The 17,621-nt window shown below is 46.9% G+C and overlaps 1 protein-coding gene and 1 long non-coding RNA gene across 16 annotated transcripts in view; one reads left to right on the forward strand and one right to left on the reverse strand.

Moving 5' to 3' along the window:
* The window catches only part of LOC309378777 (endonuclease domain-containing 1 protein-like), a 402,039-nt gene that overhangs the window by 944 nt on the left and 383,474 nt on the right, over positions 1 to 17,621 (reverse strand). For 14 of the 15 annotated variants that reach the window (XM_081927428.1, XM_081927429.1, XM_081927431.1 and 11 more), the window contains one exon: positions 16,527 to 16,756. In XM_081927428.1, coding sequence (XP_081783554.1) covers positions 16,527 to 16,733 — 207 coding nt within the window. In that variant the 5' untranslated portion in view covers positions 16,734 to 16,756. Of the gene's footprint in view, positions 1 to 1,214; positions 1,538 to 16,526; positions 16,757 to 17,621 lie in introns of those variants that run through there. The other variant, XM_081927435.1, reaches the window with a different exon arrangement.
* Positions 14,083 to 16,662, forward strand: LOC309378885. Its single transcript, XR_014172250.1, has 2 exons — positions 14,083 to 14,290; positions 14,599 to 16,662. It is a non-coding gene; the product is annotated as an uncharacterized lncRNA (long non-coding RNA).

Genomic DNA, 17,621 nt, shown 5'->3' on the forward strand with positions numbered 1-17,621 from the left:
ACATTTAATGCTGTATTGTTTTTAATACTTGATTGGGAGCCGCCCAGAGTGGCTGGGGAAACTCAGCCAGATGGGCGGGGTATAAATAAATTATTATTATTATTATTATTATTATTATTATTATTATTATTATTAACCAAACCTTTGAGACTGAGGCTACATCCTTGCCATACAGCACTATCGTATCACTTTGACAGTCTTGATTTCCTGCAAAGATTTCTGGGAACTTTAGTTTGTTAAAGGTGCTGAGTCATTATGAGACCCCCCCATACCCCCCTCCCAAAGCTACAATTCCCAGAGCCCACTGGGAAGAGGGATTGTTTGCTAAGCCACTCTGAAAATGGTGTAGAAAGCAGTGATGATAGGTTGCACATTAACTTTTACTCAGAGTAGACCTATTGAAATCAGTGACCATGCATAATAATAATAATTTTATTCTTTATGCCCCAGCCATCTGACTGGGTTGCCCCTGCTACTCTGGGAAGATTACAGCATATATAAAACATAGTAAAATATCAAACTTCCCTGAACAGGGCTGCCTTCAGATGTCTTCTAAAAGTCAGATAGTTGTTTATTTCCTTGGCATCTGATGGGAGGGAGCCACTACCGAGAAGGCCCTCTGCCTGGTTCCCTGTAACTCTGCTTCTTGCAATGATTAAGGAAGTTTCGTTCATTTTAATGGGTCTACTCTTTGAGTAAAAGCTAGTTGGGAACAACCTAATAAGCACAAATGCATTTGTTTATAAAAACGGTTGTATACCACAATTTCATAAAGTGTATCAAATAAGTTTATAGCAATTATATCCGTACATAATAAAATCAGGTAAAGAACTGGAACAGATTCCCATCTAATTATCACAGAAAATGTTTATCTTCATTGGCCACTTAAGCCTGGTGGCAAAGAAACATATTTAAGCAGATGTTTAATCTATAGAAGACACCTGCTGAATCTTGCAGGAGCAGTGAACCTGGGAGGGGGGCTACCTGGTGTTGCTGAACTACAACTCCCACCGGCCCTAGCGAGCAAGAATGATGGGAGTTGTAGTTCAGCCACCGGTGACACTGGTTCCCTGAACCTGCTCTGTTGAATGGAATTCCATAGGGATGGGATGACAACATTCAATTGTCAGCTGAGCCTCACCAAATATGGTGCAGAAAAACAGGTGGCAAATTGGAAGGCCCTTTTGGATTGGGCAGGTGAGAAGTCCCCTTACCTGTGGCTCTATCATCCATCCTTGATATCTGTGTCCCTTCCCAGGTTTGCATTTGTAAGCGGAGTAGATGGGAATCCGCTTCTCCCGGTCGTACATCGTGGCAAAGCGATAGACGTTCCTATAGAACTGGCAGATCTTGGCTTCTCTGGGCGGCGTCAGAGATTCTCCAGGGGGCATCTTGTCCAAGAAGAACTCAAGGCAGTTCTTAAAATCCTGGACCACCTCTCCCTTTGCGGCCGTGAGAAAATGTGCAGCCCCATAGAGGAGGAAAGGCAGTAACATTGCTAAGCTGTTTTTACCGTCCTATAGGTACCGTCCGAAACCTAGAGGTATCAGAAGCGATGCTAGAGGTGGTGAATCAGTGGTCACTGTTAGGATCTTATAAAGAAGAAGTCAGGAAGAATTTGTCCCAGGGGTTTTTGTGTGTGTGAAAATGTCAGATGTGGCGGAGAAACTGGGGTGGGGTGGGGCAGGGTTATCAAAAATGCAAAGGCAGCCATGAGTCTGATAAGGAACTTCAGAGCCACTCCCTCTCCGAGCTTACCCACAATTTGCAATTCAAGCCGGAGGAACGTGGGAATATAAATCCCTGTTTGAATTTGCACACCAGAGGTATTGATAAGGCACAAGAAGGGGGGGGGAGAGATATGTAATGTGTTTGTCGTTAATGTGGTCTGCTTCCGCTGAAGTCACTATAACAGGCACCAGAAATAACTTCCTAATGTTTAGTTGGAATCTCCTGTCTTGTAATTTGAAATTATTGGTTTCGGTCCTCCTCTCTGGAGCAGCAGAAAACCAGCTTGCTCCATCTGCCATGTGGCAGTCCTTCAGCTATCATCTCACCTGTCTTCTTTTCTCCAGGCTAAACAAGCCCAATAAAATTACTTGAAATTTCTTTAGCTTACCTACCGATAAGACTTTCCCAGTAGTGATGTATGGAAGTGAGAGCTGGACCATAAAGAAGGCTGATCGCTGAAGAATTGATGCTTTTGAATTATGGTGCTGGAGGAGACTCTTGAGAGTCCCATGGACTTCAAGAAGATCAAACTTCTCCATTCTGAAGGAAATCAGCCCTGAGTGCTCACTGGAAGGACAGATCCTGAAGCTGAGGCTCCAAGACTTTGGCCACCTCTTGAGAAGAGAAGACTCCCTGGAAAAGACCCTGATGTTGGAAAAGCTGGAGGGCACAAGGAGAAGGGGATGACGGAGGATGAGATGGTTGGACAGTGTTCTCAAACCTACCAACATGAGTTTGACCAAACAACAGGAGGCAGTGGAAGACAGGAGTGCCTGGCATGCTCTGGTCCATGGGGTTGGACACGACTAAATGACTAAACAACAACCAACCGATAAGACATCTCCTTCTTCAGTAGACAGGTGTTCAGACAGCTGTTAGCAGCTGCAGTTCTTTGACACAGAGCAGCAGCCAATCCTGATTTTTATGTTTTATCTGTCACGTCAACCGAGTGGTTTTTCATTTTGCTTGTGGTGAATTTCAAATCCGTGGGAGGGTGGGATGCCTCTGGGGTAGAGAAGCCTGCCTCTAGCATGCCCCCAAGCAGAAAGGAAAGGACTTGGCTCAGCGGAGGTACATTTGTTTTGCATGAAGTTCTAGCTAGATCAGTTGCTGCCTCTGGGGTTCACTGAAGCAGATTTTCTGGTCGCCATCTGTTTCCCCTCCCATTGCATCCAGTCCTATTTCCAGCCTTTTTAAAAAATTGAGAATAGTTTAATTCAGGCATAGCCAAACTTGGCCCTCCAACTCCCATCATCCCTGACCACTGGTCCTGCTAGCTAGGGATGATGGGAGTTGTAGTCCCAAAACAGCTGGAGGGCCAACTTTGGCCATGCTTGGTTTAATTGAACAAAATAAAGTAGAAATAAAAAGCGGATGAAGAAGAAAATATATATATCATTATATATGCAAACAACTACAATACCATTGCCTAGGACATAAGCATATCAATGTTATTATTAACCAAATACATATATGCTTATAACCTACTATATTTCTTATAAACACGTTCGAAATGTCATTATACTTGTCCAGAAAAAGTCTACACTTTTAAGCGATCTGTCCATAAGTTGCGAATCTTGTCATATCTCAAAATCCATTGACCAAAAAGGAGCCATAGATTTATCTTTCCAATGCATCAATCTCTGTCTTTGGGCTGTAAGTAAGGGCATGAAAAATCAATTCATGCTGCCCAGTTGTACAATACAATAGGTTTGTAATTCCAAATAATATTTTCCTCTGGCCTATTTCCAGTCTTGTGAATGTTAAAAACTTTGGGGAGATTTGTAGGAGAGAATCTGGAGGCTCAACAATTCTCCCCTGCATCTGCATCTTTTTGTTCCCACATTCATATTACAAGAAAAACGTGAGAGTCAAGAGCTGGGCATTTTGTCTTTTAATATGCAATGCCATTGAGTTTATTTGACCCATTGGTGTTTTTCTCCAGGTGAAACCAGACCTTTCTGGTTCTCTAATGCGGTATCTAATTCGGCGATGGAGAATCAGTGGTCCTCCTTATGTTCTTGAACTCCCATCATCCCATCATGGCCAAGGCTATTGGCCGTTTGTAGTCCAACAGCTGAAGAACCACTGGTTCTCTATCCCTGAGGTAATAAAAGGTAAAAAAGAAAAGAAAAAAAGGCAAAGGACTCCTGGACAGTTAGGTCCAGTCATAGGCGACTATGGGGTTGTGGCGCTCATCTCGCTTTCAGGCTGAGGGAGCTGGTGTTGTCCACAGACAGTTTTCCGGGTCATGTGGCCAGCATGACCAAGACACTTCTGGCACATGGAGGACCGTGGTGGAAACCAGAGAGCATGGAAACACCATTTACCTTCCCGCCGCAGCGGTACCTATTTATCTACTTGCACTGGTGTGTTTCGAACCGCTAGGTTGGCAGGAGCTGGGACAGAGCAACGGGAGCTCACCTCATCAAGGGGATTCAAACTGCCAACCTTCAGATTGGCAAGCCTAAGAGGCTCAGTGGTTTAGACCACAGTGCCACCCGCTCCCATGCCCCTGAACTAATGCATCAATTCAGCATGGAAAGGCAACGTTGATCAGCTTTGAAATGGACTCATTGACTTTTGCCATGTGCAAGGGAGAAAAGAACCTTTCTCCTTCGCCTGGAACCCTCCTCCCAGCATTTTCTTCTTTTCACAGACTGAAGGTGTACATTGAGTTTGCATGGCCCCTGGGAACTCTGCTTATTTGACTGCAAAAATAATAAATAAATAAATTCTGACTTACTTGAAAACGGAGAACTTTACTAGCACACATTCCACACTTTTAATATTCTCATAACAAAGAGGTCAGATAAGAATAATAATAATAAATTATTTATATCTCGCCCTCCCCAGCCGAAGCTGGGCTCAGAGCGGCTAACAACAATAAAAGTAACACATCATTCTAAAATCAATTCATTCTAAAATCAATTCAAAATCAAATTGATGGCAACCACTGGGCTAGAGTTCTGTGAGGATTACCAAAGGAGGGGGTCAGACTGCCTTGGCCAAAGGCCTGGTGGAACAGCTTTGTCTTGCAGGCCCTGCGGAAAGATGTCAAGTCCCGCAGGGACCTAGTCTCTTGTGACAGAGCGTTCCACCAAGTCGGGGCCATGGCCGAAAAAGCACTGGCTCTGGTTGAGGCCAGCCTAACCTCCACCATGATTTTATTTGAATACCGCAAGGTCCTCCGTGGGACATACCAGGAGAGGCGGTCCCGAAGGTATGAGGGTCCTAGGCCTCTTAGGGCTTTAAAGGTTAAAACCAGCACCTCAAACCTGATCCTGTACTCCACCGGGAGCCAGTGAAGCTACAGATAGCACTACAGATATGTATTTTTGTATCATTTTAGTGTGGGCATGTGCATTCTGTGACGGGAGATTTTGTAAGCTGTTTTTCAGCCACCACCAGCTTGATTGCTTCCAGTCCCATCCAGTATGAGCATACTGGGTGCAGCTGATGGGAACCGGAGATCCAAAACACTTGGGAGATATTTGGGGAGGTTGCTTGGGATGCCTCTAACCCCCCCCTTACAATAGCAGCAACCTTTTGTAGCGTAAAGGTAAAGGGACCCCTGACCATTAGGTCCAGTTGTGGCCGACTCTGGGGTTGCGGCACTCATTTCGCTTTACTGGCCGAGGGAGCCGGCGTACAGCTTCCGGGTCATGTGGCCAGCATGACTAAGCCGCTTCTGGCGAACCAGAGGAGCGCACAGAAACACCGTTTACCTTCCCGCTGGAGTGGTACCTATTTATCTACTTGCACTTTGACGTGCTTTCAAACTGCTAGGTTGGCAGGAGCAGGGACTGAGCAACGGGAGTTCCCCCCTTCTTGGGGATTCAAACCGCCGAACGTCTGATCGGCAAGCTCTAGGCTCTGTGGTTTAACCCACAGCGCCACCCACGTCCTTTTAAAAGATTTTTCAGGCTGCAATATCCTTGACCACCTTGCCTGGCAGTAAGGCCCATTTAACTCAATGGGGTGTCTCCTGAATAGGCAGGCATGAAAAGGTCTGTGCAGGGACGCGGACTTATAAAAAATATTGGGGGGGCCGGGAAAGCTCATGAATAATAAATAAGCTCATGAATATGCAAAAAAAGTGGCCCGCCTCCTCGTGAGCGAATAGGGGAGAGCGTGCTGCGCCTATTAATCAGCTGCAAAGGAAATTGGGTGGAGCTTTTGCTCGGGAGGGCAGGAGGCATGCAGCCCGCCCCTCCCTGTGCATTTTGGGCTGGGGGAGGGGCGGCGATGGCGCTCTGCTGGAGGGGCGCCAGAGATTATTGGGGGGGCGGAGCCCCCCCAAACGAATTTTTGAGGGGGCTCGGGCCCCCTCAAGCCCCATGGAGTCGGCGCCTATGGGTCTGTGCCAAGTTCCTGTGCTGAAGACTGCACTGGGACCCGGGTTCCTTGCTTAGTCTCAGTGCCAATGATTTAACATTTTGAAAGACTCTCTAATCCTGAGTCAGATCACTATTCCTGCTAGCTCAGGGCAAAATGCGATTCTGCTGTCCCTTTGCATTTACAACACAGGCTCTTTTTCTTTTTAAATGCAAAGCGTATCAGCTGCAGGGCTGATAATTAACAAGATTTACTCTGTAGTTCCCCTTTCCCTTGCCTTTCTCCTTCCTTTATTGCATTAAATCCCAACTTTTTCTTCCCAGGATCTCAGGTTCTCCCTCTCTTGTTTTGTTTTGCTTTGAATTTATGTAGTTAAGCCTAGAATGGTGGTTCCACCTCTCTCCCCCTAAAATATTGCATTTATTCTGTGTTTGTCAAATTTCTGATTTTTGAATGTAGTGGCCTCCTGTGCATTTTGTATATTTGCATTTGGACATCTTGAAATTTTGCAGTAAGCTGTTTTGGGTACAGCTCATTGCGGGAAAGCGGCATATAAGTAAACTCAATAAGTCAAGCAATCTCCACAACAGCCCTGTGAGGTAGGTTTGGCTGAGAGGTCAGCCAGTGAGCTTCATGGATGAGTGAAGATTCGAACCCAGGTTCCCAAGTCCTAGTTCAGCAATCTAACCCACCGCATTATTAGCTCTCTTCTTTGGCGAGCACTCTTAAGATTGTCTTCCATGAACATGGTCATAACAGTGGGTCTGTAAGTGACTGTGGAGGCCAATTCTGGATCCACACGTCCTTCCACAGTGGGGACATTGGTTTCCGGGCAGGAGTTGATCAGGGTGTGGATTTGCCAAGCATGCTTTCCTCTTAGCATGTTTCTTCTGTCCTGAGTTCGAGTGTCTTCAAAGCCCATGACACCTTTGATAAAGGCTGTTCTCCAACTGGAGCGCTCGCAGGCCAGTGTTTCCGAGTTGTCGGTGTTTATACTACATTTTTTAAGATTTGCCTTGAGAGAGTCTTTAAACCTCTTTTGTTGACCACAGCATTACGCTTTCCATTTTTAAGTCTGCAATAGAGTAGTTGCTTTGGAAGACAATAATCAAGCATCTGAACAACAGGACCAGTCCAACGAAGTTGATGTTGAAGAATCATTGACAATGGTGATCTTTGCTTTTTCCAGTACACTGCTATTAGTCTGCCTGTCTCCCCAAGTGATTTGTAAATGTTTTTTCAGAGACACCGTTGATGGAATCTTTCGAGGAGTTGGAGATGGCGTTTATAAGTGGTCCATGTGTCACAAGCATGCAGTAAGGTTGGTAATACAATAGCTTTGTAAACAAGCATTTTGGTTTCCCTGTGAATGGCCTTTTACCTTTTCCTCATTGCTATACTAGTAGTCTTCTTTTCTTTGGCGAGCACTCGTAGCGAGTAAGATTGTCTTCCATAAGCACGGTTTTAAAAGTGAGTCCATAACTGACTGTGGAGGCCAGTTCTGGATCCACACATCCTTCCAAAGTGGGGACATTGGTTCCTATGTGGTAGTTGATCTCGGTGTGGATTTGCCAAGCGTGCCTTTCTCTTAGCACATTTCTCCCTTGCATCCTGAGTTCGAGTGTCTTCAAAGCCCATGACACCTTTGGTAAAGGCTGTTCTCCAACTGGAGAGCTCGCAGGCCAGTGTTTCCCAGTTGTCAGTGTTTCTACTACATATAGTAGTAGTATGACTTGCTTTAACCTATGTCCCAGGGTGGGTTCAGCAACCTAAAATTCAGTTTTTAAAACAGTTAAAACAAATTAGGAATAGGATATTATTACTACACCATTTGCCTTTAAATAAATCTGCATATTAAAAATCAAAGGTGTATTTAATGGGACATCTGGGGTGGACCCAGATTAATGGAACCCCCCCCCCCCGTTCCCCGTTCCTGAAGCACTCTAACAACTCCCAGCACCCTTTACAAACTACATCTCCCAGGATTCCTTGCAGGAACCCACAACTGCTTCAAGTGGTATCATAGTGATGTGAATGTATGGGATGAATGCAACCAGAATTCTATTTTCCTGGGAAGAGGGAATATTTATTTAACTCAGTTTAAACCTGACACACCACACAGACATACATGGACTGAGGCGGACAGAGCAATAGCAGGCAAGCAAACTATTTATGACTCACTCAAAAAAAAAAGGAAGTAATATCTGCTCCCAGCATTCACTCACAAGGGCACTTGGCTTTTGCTTTGTCGGGTGGAGGAGGATTAAGGCAAAAGCACCAAAAATAAATCTTCAGCTTGTTCAAACAGTATAATTCCAAATATCTTTATTTCATGGAGCTCGGGCGCCCTCTTGTGGTTAAAGACTGTCACTTACCCACAACAACAACAACACAGCAATTGACAGAATGTCAGCTTGCTGCTTTTAAATGGGGAAAAACACACCACTGTTACTATTTTGAGCAAGGTACATTTTGTCTGTTTTGCTTTGTGCTTTTTGAAACTTGTCGGTTCCTCTGCCAGAAGCAACAGAGCCTAACGGAGGACACATGTGTTTGTAGGAGGAATGTGCCGAGACAGAAAATGCGCTCTGCGTTTAATGAGCTGAGGGCCAGACAGGGAGAGCTGGGTACCACATACCTGAAGGAGCGTCTCCACCCCCATCATTCTGCCCGGACACTGAGGTCCAGCGCTGAGGGCCTTCTGGCGGTTCCCTCACTGCGAGAAGTGAGGTTACAGGGAACCAGGCAGAGGGCCTTCTCGGTAGTGGCACCTGCCCTGTGGAACGCCCTCCCACCAGATGTCAAGGAAATAAACAACTACCAGACTTTTAGAAGACATTTGAAGGCACCCCTGTTTAGGAAGCTTTTAATGTTTGACGTTTTATCGCTTTTTTCTTATTAATATCATCATTAATTATATTGGGAGCCACCAGAGTGGCTGAGGAAACCCAGCCAGATGGATGGGGTATAAATATTTGTTGTTGTTGTTATTTGCAAACCTGAGATTTCCCTTGGGAGGTTTCCCTCCTTCATTGCCCCGTGTGGAGATGGTAGTACCGAAACAGTACCACACGTCCTCCTGTCCTGTACTCTCTACAAAGACCTGAGGAACGAGATCATCACCCCACTCTTACTTACCACCCCAGGCCGCCCATCTGAGGCCACCATGTCCTTTCTTCTATCAGATCAAAAAGAGCAGATAACAGCAAAGGTTGCTAGGTTCATAGCAGGGGCAATCAGAATAAGGGCGACTAATTGACGGCTGATTCAGGACTTTAAATTGTGCTTTTATATCAAATTTCCTTTTCTGCGTATACTTAGTGTTTTACTGTTGCTATGGCCATTGGCTAATGCGAATAAAGTTTTATTTATCTTATCTCCTTCATTGCAGGTTTTTAAGCAGAGGTTTGATGGCCATCTTTCACAGATGCCTTAGCTGAGATTCCTGCATCACGGGGGTTGGACTAGATGACCCAGGGGTCCCTTCCAAATCTCCAATTCCATGTCTACCTAAAACCCTGAAGACCCACAGGCAGTACAGATCGATATCTGTGTTTCTGTTGCACTTATATCCCATCTTTTTGTCCAAGGTACCCAAGGTGAGACTTAAGAGGCAGTAACTGGCCTAAGGTCACACTCAATGAACTTCATGGCTGAGTGGGGATTCGAACCCGTCTCCCCCGAAGTCCCAATCAAGCACTCTAACCAAAACACCACGCTGGCTTCATATTAGAAACAAATCAAACGTTTCACATGAATGTGACAGTGGTTTTAGGGGGGCGTTTAAGAGCATAAAGCAACAGCGAGTCAGCTGGTTGAGTACTGTAGATAATTGCCCTAAACTGGCATGGGTATTTGGATCCATGCAATTCTGTCCCCGGACAAATTCCGTCCCCGGAACGTCCCCCGATTTGCAAATCTGTCCCCAGAAAACATGGTGGCAGCCTCAGCAGCCTAGAGCCAGCCTGGTAGTGCAGTTGGCTCTGGCTGGCTTCAGGAGCTGCTCACTGCCGTGGCAGCGAGCAGCTCCTGAAGCCAGCCAGAGCCAACTGTGCTACCAGGCTGGCCCCTCCTGGGCAACGGCCGCCCGCCTGTGACTCCCAAACCTCCCCTGATCTGTCAAAACAAAGGGGGAAGGGGGAAGGAGATCGGGGACAGCTCAGGAGTCAGGCGGGTGGTGCGCCATTGCCGTTTTTTAAAAACTCTGCGCATTTATGTTTCACAGAGTGTGAAAGCTGGGCTTTGCACCTTTATACAATATGCATGTGTGCTTGGGCCCAGGGTCTTCAGCCTCACCATCCCCACTACTGACTCCCTGTTGCTACTCAGCTTTTTTTTTTAAAAAAAATGTGTCCCCGGATTCATTGAAAAAAATCTGGTACCATAGCTTATCTATATAGAAGTTTTGTTGGGACGATGGGGTGGAGACCCTGACGGAATATGGACTCTTCTTATAGACTTGGCTGCTGCATGAAAAATCAACACCAGAGGGCAGCACATCCTCAAAGATTTTAGCTGCATGTGCTCATGCATGTGCTCATGCAGAGCACATTTTCTGCACATTAATTCCTTGGTAGCGCCAGCTCAAAGGATCTTCTAGCAGCAGGGGCGGCGGTCCAAAATCCTCTGGGACGTGTGCAGAGGACAACCAATGTGATCCAGGGCCTGGAAACCAAGCCTAATGAGGAACGGTTGAAGGAGTTGGGCATGTTTAGCCTGGAGGAGACTGAGAGGAGACACGATAGCCATCTTCAGATATCTCGAGGGCTGTCACATGGAACAAGCTTGTTTTCTCCTGCTCCTGGAGGGTAGGACTCGAACCCATGGCTTCAAGTTACAAGAAAGCAGATTCCGACCAAACATCAGGAAGAACTTTCTGGCAGCCAGAGCTGTTGGACAGTGGAATAGACTCCTGTGGGAGCTGGGGGAATCTCCTTCCTTGCAGGTTTTTAAGCAGAGGTTGGATTCTCTAGGCTAACAGATTGAGGTTGAATCCTGACAGGACAGAAGTACTGTCCTTGGGGAACAGGGAGCGGGCTGGTGTGGAGGACTCCCTGGTCCTGAATGGGGTAACTGTGCCCATGAAGGACCAGGTGCGCAGCCTGGGAGTCATTCTGGACTCACAGCTGTCCATGGAGGCACAAGTCCATTCTGTGTCCAGGGCAGCTGTCTGCCAGCTCCATCTGGTACGCAGGCTAAGACCCTACCTGCCCACAGACTGCCTCGCCAGAGTGGTGCATGCTCTGGTTATCTCCCGCTTGGACTACTGCAATGAGCTCTATGTGGGGCTACCTTTGAAGGTGACCCGGAAACTACAGCTAATCCAGAATGCAGCAGCTAGACTGGTGACTGGGAGCGGCCGCCGAGACCACATAACACCGGTCCTGAGATACCTGCATTGGCTCCCAGTACGTTTCCGAGCACAATTCAAAGTGTTGGTGCTGACCTTTAAAACCCTAAACGGCCTTGGTCCAGTATACCTGAAGGAGCGTCTCCACCCCCATCGTTCTGCCCGGAGACTGAGGTCCAGCTCCGAGGGCCTTCTGGCAGTTCCCTCACTGCGAGAAGCCAAGTTACAGGGAACCAGGCAGAGGGCCTTCTCAGTAGTGGCACCCGCCCTGTGGAACGTCCTCCCACCAGATGTCAAAGAGAACAACAACTACCAGACTTTTAGAAGACATCTGAAGGCAGCCCTGTTTAGGGAAGCTTTTAATGTTTGATGTATTACGGTATTATAATATTTTGTTGGAAGCTATCCAGAGTGGCTGGGGTAACCCTGCCAGATGGGCGGGGTATAAATAATAAATAATAATAATAATAATAATAATAATAATAATAATAATAATAATAATTAGTTGAGATTCCTGCATTGCAGGTGGTTGGACTAGATGACCTTTGGTGTCCCCTGCAACTCTATGATTCAATTATTCTAGGCAGGTTCTTGCAAAGAATGGGGTCAGTGCTGGGAAACACTTTATGAGGTGGGAAAGAGCCTTCCAGTAATTGGCACCTCACACAATCTTTTGATTGTCCGCTGATCGCAAGTCAAAGCTCTTCCTTGACATTATGATGGATTCCTTTCACGTAACCAGACGATTCTGCACATGCATGCAACTTTCGAAAGGGAAAATAATGGCAGGTACAATTTTATGCTGCGGTTGATTTGCAAACTGCGCCACAATCTTTATTGCACTGGTCCCCAACAACAGCCTTGTGAGGTAGACTGCTCCTACCCCACCTTACAGATGAGAACTGACATATCCCAGTTGCAGACACTGTCTCTTCACCTTGAAGCAGACCTTCAAACCCAGGTTTTTGCAGTTCCAGCTCTCCAAGCAACCGAAGCACACCATTTATTTGAAATACAGTTGCACGTTTGGATCAGCTTATACACGGTGCTCTTCCCCAATCACTATAACCGATTTCAAATGGTGCTAGAAAGAGGAATAGACTCTGAACACCAGAAGAAATCAGTCATCTTCTAAGGGGGGTTACTGGAATCTGTAGATGCTGATGCTAATGTAATATGCGCTGGGAATATTGAAATTTTATATAGATTAAAAAAACCGACACAGCATACGTTCAGTTCAGATGCTGAACGAGCAAAGATTCCATTGTGTAAGTCTAATTAAACACTCTCACATCTTAATAGGATATTGGATAGGACTGACAAAGCTATGGCAGGAGCCCTTTACACCAGCCAATTCAATTTCCTTTGAATCGTTGCAGCATATCCTGCGTTATCTGTAGCCATTCTGAAAACTACCTCTCTTCTGCTTATTACACATGCTTTGTTGAATCGTTGTTCCAATTCGTCTCTGGCTCTGCTTTTCCTTGCAAACCAAAAAAAAAATTAAGACTCTTACTAATGTGCATAAGATCTGCCTTGTTTTTACTCTTTTTGCAAACCGCTTTAAGGTTTCTGCTTTTGCAATCAAGTAGTATATGAATTTTGTTAAATAAATCAAGAGAACGTCCCGGAGAAAAGGCCCACACAGAAATGGGATTCTAAATGGGCTCTGAGTGTCTGACAACCCACTTAATTCCTCACCAAGCAAACCTTGCTCTGTTCTCCTGTCTCCCCTCGCAACTTTACTAAACTTTGCAATAATCTGAGCATCTCAATCTCTCTTTTTAACCAGTTCCCTAGGAGGAGACCATTTTGATGGGTTATGCTAAAAAAAACACACCCCATGGTTGGATGGTCATCTGTCAGAGATCCTTGAGCCATGATTCCTGCATTGCAGGGAGCTAGACTAGAAAACTCTTGGGACTCCCAACTCTATGGCCTTTGCTCAACATTGCTACCGTGCCGTGTGAATCCGTGCCGGCGATAAATCCTTTTCTGACGCCGTTTGTCCCAGAAGGATTTTTCGGGAGGCCTTACACTTCCTTTGCCTCCAGACCAGAGTCGCTTCCCGTCCGGCGAACGCGCAGCCAACCTTCCCCCAAAAACACTGATTTCAAATGGTGCTAGACATCGTGTAGTTAAATCTAACCCACCATATGAAACCAGCTTCCTGAGGGAGCTCCAGACAGACTTCCTCCGACGGCAGAAGAGGCCGCAGTCTGACCTAGAAAGAAGAGATGTGAGCGCAAGGGCTGGGCATTTTCTTTTATCTAAATAATAATAATTAAATAGGCCCCGCTGGCAATCAGGAACAGGGAACTATGTGCCAATGATGTGATGTTAGCCATCAGCTTATCCACCATTAGTGGGGAGAGAAACACGATTCACTTTACATTCAAAGGCAAAACCACCCAAACCAGGCTTCCGGAAACAAAGATGTGAACATTTGGAACGTCAGAACTTCCCCGAGTTTTGAAATACACTTCTCCCGGCCAATTAATGTGTACAAAAATGCACACACTTGGGCAAAGTATGTATATATATATCTATCAGTGAAAACAGCGTATGTGCGTGCACACACACACAAATGCATTGTATTGTGGGAAACCGCATTTTCAAACTGCAAGTAGATAAATAGGTACCACTCCGGTGGGAAGGTAAACAGCGTTTCCGTGCACTGTTCTGGTTTGCCAGAAGCGGCTTAGTCATGCTCGCCACATGACCCAGAAGCTGTACACTGGCTCCCTCGGCCAGTAAAACGAGATGAGCGCCGCAACCCCAGAGTCGTCCGCGACTGGACCTAATGGTCAGGGGTCCCTTTACCCTTTACCAAGCTGGAAAACTTTCAGCTCTGTGTTTTCTTGTCAACAGGTGAAAGGAAAGCCTGCAGATCTGCAGGTGCGTATTATAAATTGGGTGGCACATTTTCATGAGGTTGTCTGACGCAGAAGAGCGGAGAGCTAAACTGAAGGCTGGGAAAACGAGAAAGGGAGAGACCGATTCACCCATTCCGACAACTGTATGTGACAAAGTTCACACTGGAAAACCCTTCTTGGGTGTGAAAGCTATGACAGCTGACCTTTGGGGAAGAAGGAAGTCAGATCTGCACGCTCCAGGATAAGCTAATAGCTCTTAACTACCAAGCTGGAAAACTTTCAGCTCTGTTTACTAGTCAATAGGTGAAGGGAAGGCATCACCTCGACCCGGGCCAAAACTCCTTCCAGGATCAAAACAACCCAGGTTTGACATCTTCTGGGTATTGGTTTGCACGTGTCGCCACGGCTCTTAACTCCCATTTTGGCTCCTTATCTCCCAACACGTAAAGGGCAGCAGAGGAAATTCAAAGCCTCCTCTCCACAGCTGAGCACTTCTCCTTCCTCCCAGAGAAAACCGAATTCCTGCGGTTGGAAGTTCTAAACGAGAAGCAATCCATCATCTCACTCTGGCTGGTGAAAAGGACAACTGTGTGCACATTCTGGAAGCGTGACTCTGGGATTAATCACAAAGGCTCCGAACTGGCAGCCTCTCGGAGAGGTTTCTCAAAGGGGAAGAAGTGCTTCTGGAGGGAGGCGTTCCAAAAATATGAACGTAGTTCCTTTCCCTCCCTTCTGCTCCCCCCCCCCCCGGGCTGGTGCATGTGCAAATGTGGCCTGCAGATTGCAGGGCGGTCTCCTGCAACATCTGCGCAACCTCTGTGCTACACTGGGGAAGGGAGAAGCCTTTGACCCTCCAGATGTTGACGGACTTATTAGCACCCATCTGTCCTGAGAGGCAATGGGGTTAAGCTCTGGGGGTGAAGCCAAACCACTGCATTAGCAGCGCCAAAGTGACCTTCCTGGGGCACCAACCTGGGCAGTGTGTGTGGAGGACCTGGGCTGGCCAGTCGAAAAGACGCTCCTCTCTCAGCCTTGCTGATGTGGAAAGCAGAGCAAGACGTTTAACACCAGCTTGGCGGCAGAAATTGCCGGAAGGAGGCGTACAGGGCGCCATCTGACCGTCTTAGGGATTCCACTTCGGAGTTGTGTAGGTCCCCCCCCCCAGCTTTGTCTTCTCCCCAAAATACCCCACAAGGCAGAAGAGTTTTGGGTCAGAGTTTTCCTTCTCCTAGATGGGCTACTTTCCCAGGCCGACGAACCACAACTGCCCCTTGATGGACTATAATGCCTGTGATCTCCAGCTTTTAAAGTGAAGATTCTTGCCTCAGTCTGTTTCTATACAGTGGTACCTTTGGTTACAGATGCTTCAGGTTACAGACTCCGCTAACCCAGAAATAGTACCTTGGGTTAAGAACTTTGCTTCAGGATGAGAACAGAAATTGTGTGGTGGCAGCAGAAGGCTCCATTAGCTAAAGTGGTGCTTCAGATTAAGAACAGTTTCAGGTTAAGAACGGACCTCCAGAACGAATTAAGTTCTTAATCTGAGGTACCACTGTACTGGCTCTGAAACTGTTTTCAAATACGTTCTGTATTGTTAAAATTGCTTTGGGGGTGGTTCAACCGAAGCGATTCCTACATCAAAACAAATGAGCAGATCAGATTTTTAAACAGAGGTTTTGAATGGCTACTTGTCAGGGATTACAGTGGTACCTCAGGTTACATACGCTTCAGGTTAAAGACTCCGCTAACCCAGAAATAGTGCTTCAGGTTAAGAACTTTGCTTCAGGATGAGAACAGAAATCATGCTTTGGCAGTGCGGTGGCCCCATTAGCTAAAGTGGTGCTTCAGGGTAAGAACAGTTTCAGGTGAAGAACGGACCTTCAGAACGAATTAAGTACTTAACCCGAGGTACCACTGTATTTAGTTGTGATTCCTGCATTGTGGGGGAGGGGGTTAGACTAGATGACTCTGAAGGTCCCATCCAACGCTACATTTCTCTGAGTCCATGAAGTCATCCAACCAAGTCACTTTCTCACCTCAAGAGAAGCTTCCGAGTTAAGTTCGCATTCTTCTTCCTGCTTTGCAGCTCCGAGGCCAAATCCTTGGGGTATCAGCCTGCCGTTTTCAGCCAAGTTTTCCCCTGAACCACAGTCTATATCCTCTCTCTCCCTCCCTACTCACACCCAAATTCAGGGTCTCTTCAACACCCTAATCACACAGCTTTTGCCAACCTGCCTTCCCGGCTGGGGCTGACGTGAACTGGAGTCCAAACATCTGGAGCGCGTCCGCTTGGCAAGGGCCGCTGTGACCAGTGAACCACCGCTGCCTCCTGAAACGAATCCCGCGCAGAAGATCCCCAAGAAGGGGGGGGGAACCCCCACATCTTTCTCGGTAGCAGCTGGCTTCTTAGCAGCGTTCCTTCTTTTGGCACACGGCATCCTCACGAGGCGAACATCTGCACCTTAAAATAAAAAGGGATTACTGTTAGTATTAAAACGGTGCCAGTAACATTCCAGCCCTCAGCGTTCATTGCTTTCAATTCACCCTCATTTTTTAATTCAAGCGGGGAAGAGGGAGGGAAGGAACAGCAGGGGAAAGAAAGGAATCAGCCTCTTTAAGAAGAGGATTGGACAAAGGAGAGGGCTATCGATGGCTCCCGGCCACAAGGTCTGCGCTAGGCTTCCACATTCAGAGGCAGAAATGCTGCTGAATGCCAGTTGCTGGAGAGGGCTCTTGTGTTCGAATCCTGCCTGCGGGCCTGATCCTGCAGGCTCCTCTTGTTTCCTTGTGACGGCTGGCAATTTTGTTTCCAAAAGCCAAAGCAGCTTCCTTCCTTTGGGCTTCTGGACGCCCTTGCGTAATTCCCAAAGCAGCAGGAATGTCTCGGCTGAGACTCCTCTCTCCAGCTGATCCTCTCTCCCTACATGCGGCTTTCCAAAAGGGAAAGGAGGATATGCAAGCATTCTCTGGGGGTCCATCATGCCCTCGTATCTTGGAAGGGATCCCAAGGGACATCTAGTCCAGCCCTCTGCAATGCTGGAATCTCAGCTAGATCATACATGACAAATGGCTACCTGGTAAAGGTAAAGGGACCCCTGACCATTAGGTCCAGTCGTGGCCGACTCTGGGGTTGTGGCGCTCATCTCACTTTATTGGCTGAGGGAGCCAGCGTACAGCTTCTGGGTCATGTGGCCAGCTTGAATAAGCTGCTTCTGGCGAACCAGAGCAGCGCACGGAAACGCCATTTACCTTCCTGCCAGAGCGGTACCTATTTATCTACTTGCACTTTGACGTGCTTTTGAACTGCTAGGATGGCAGGAGCAGGG

Source organism: Podarcis melisellensis (assembly GCF_964234715.1).
Source record: "Podarcis melisellensis genome assembly, chromosome: 10".
In the NCBI taxonomy this organism is placed as follows: domain Eukaryota; kingdom Metazoa; phylum Chordata; class Lepidosauria; order Squamata; family Lacertidae; genus Podarcis; species Podarcis melisellensis.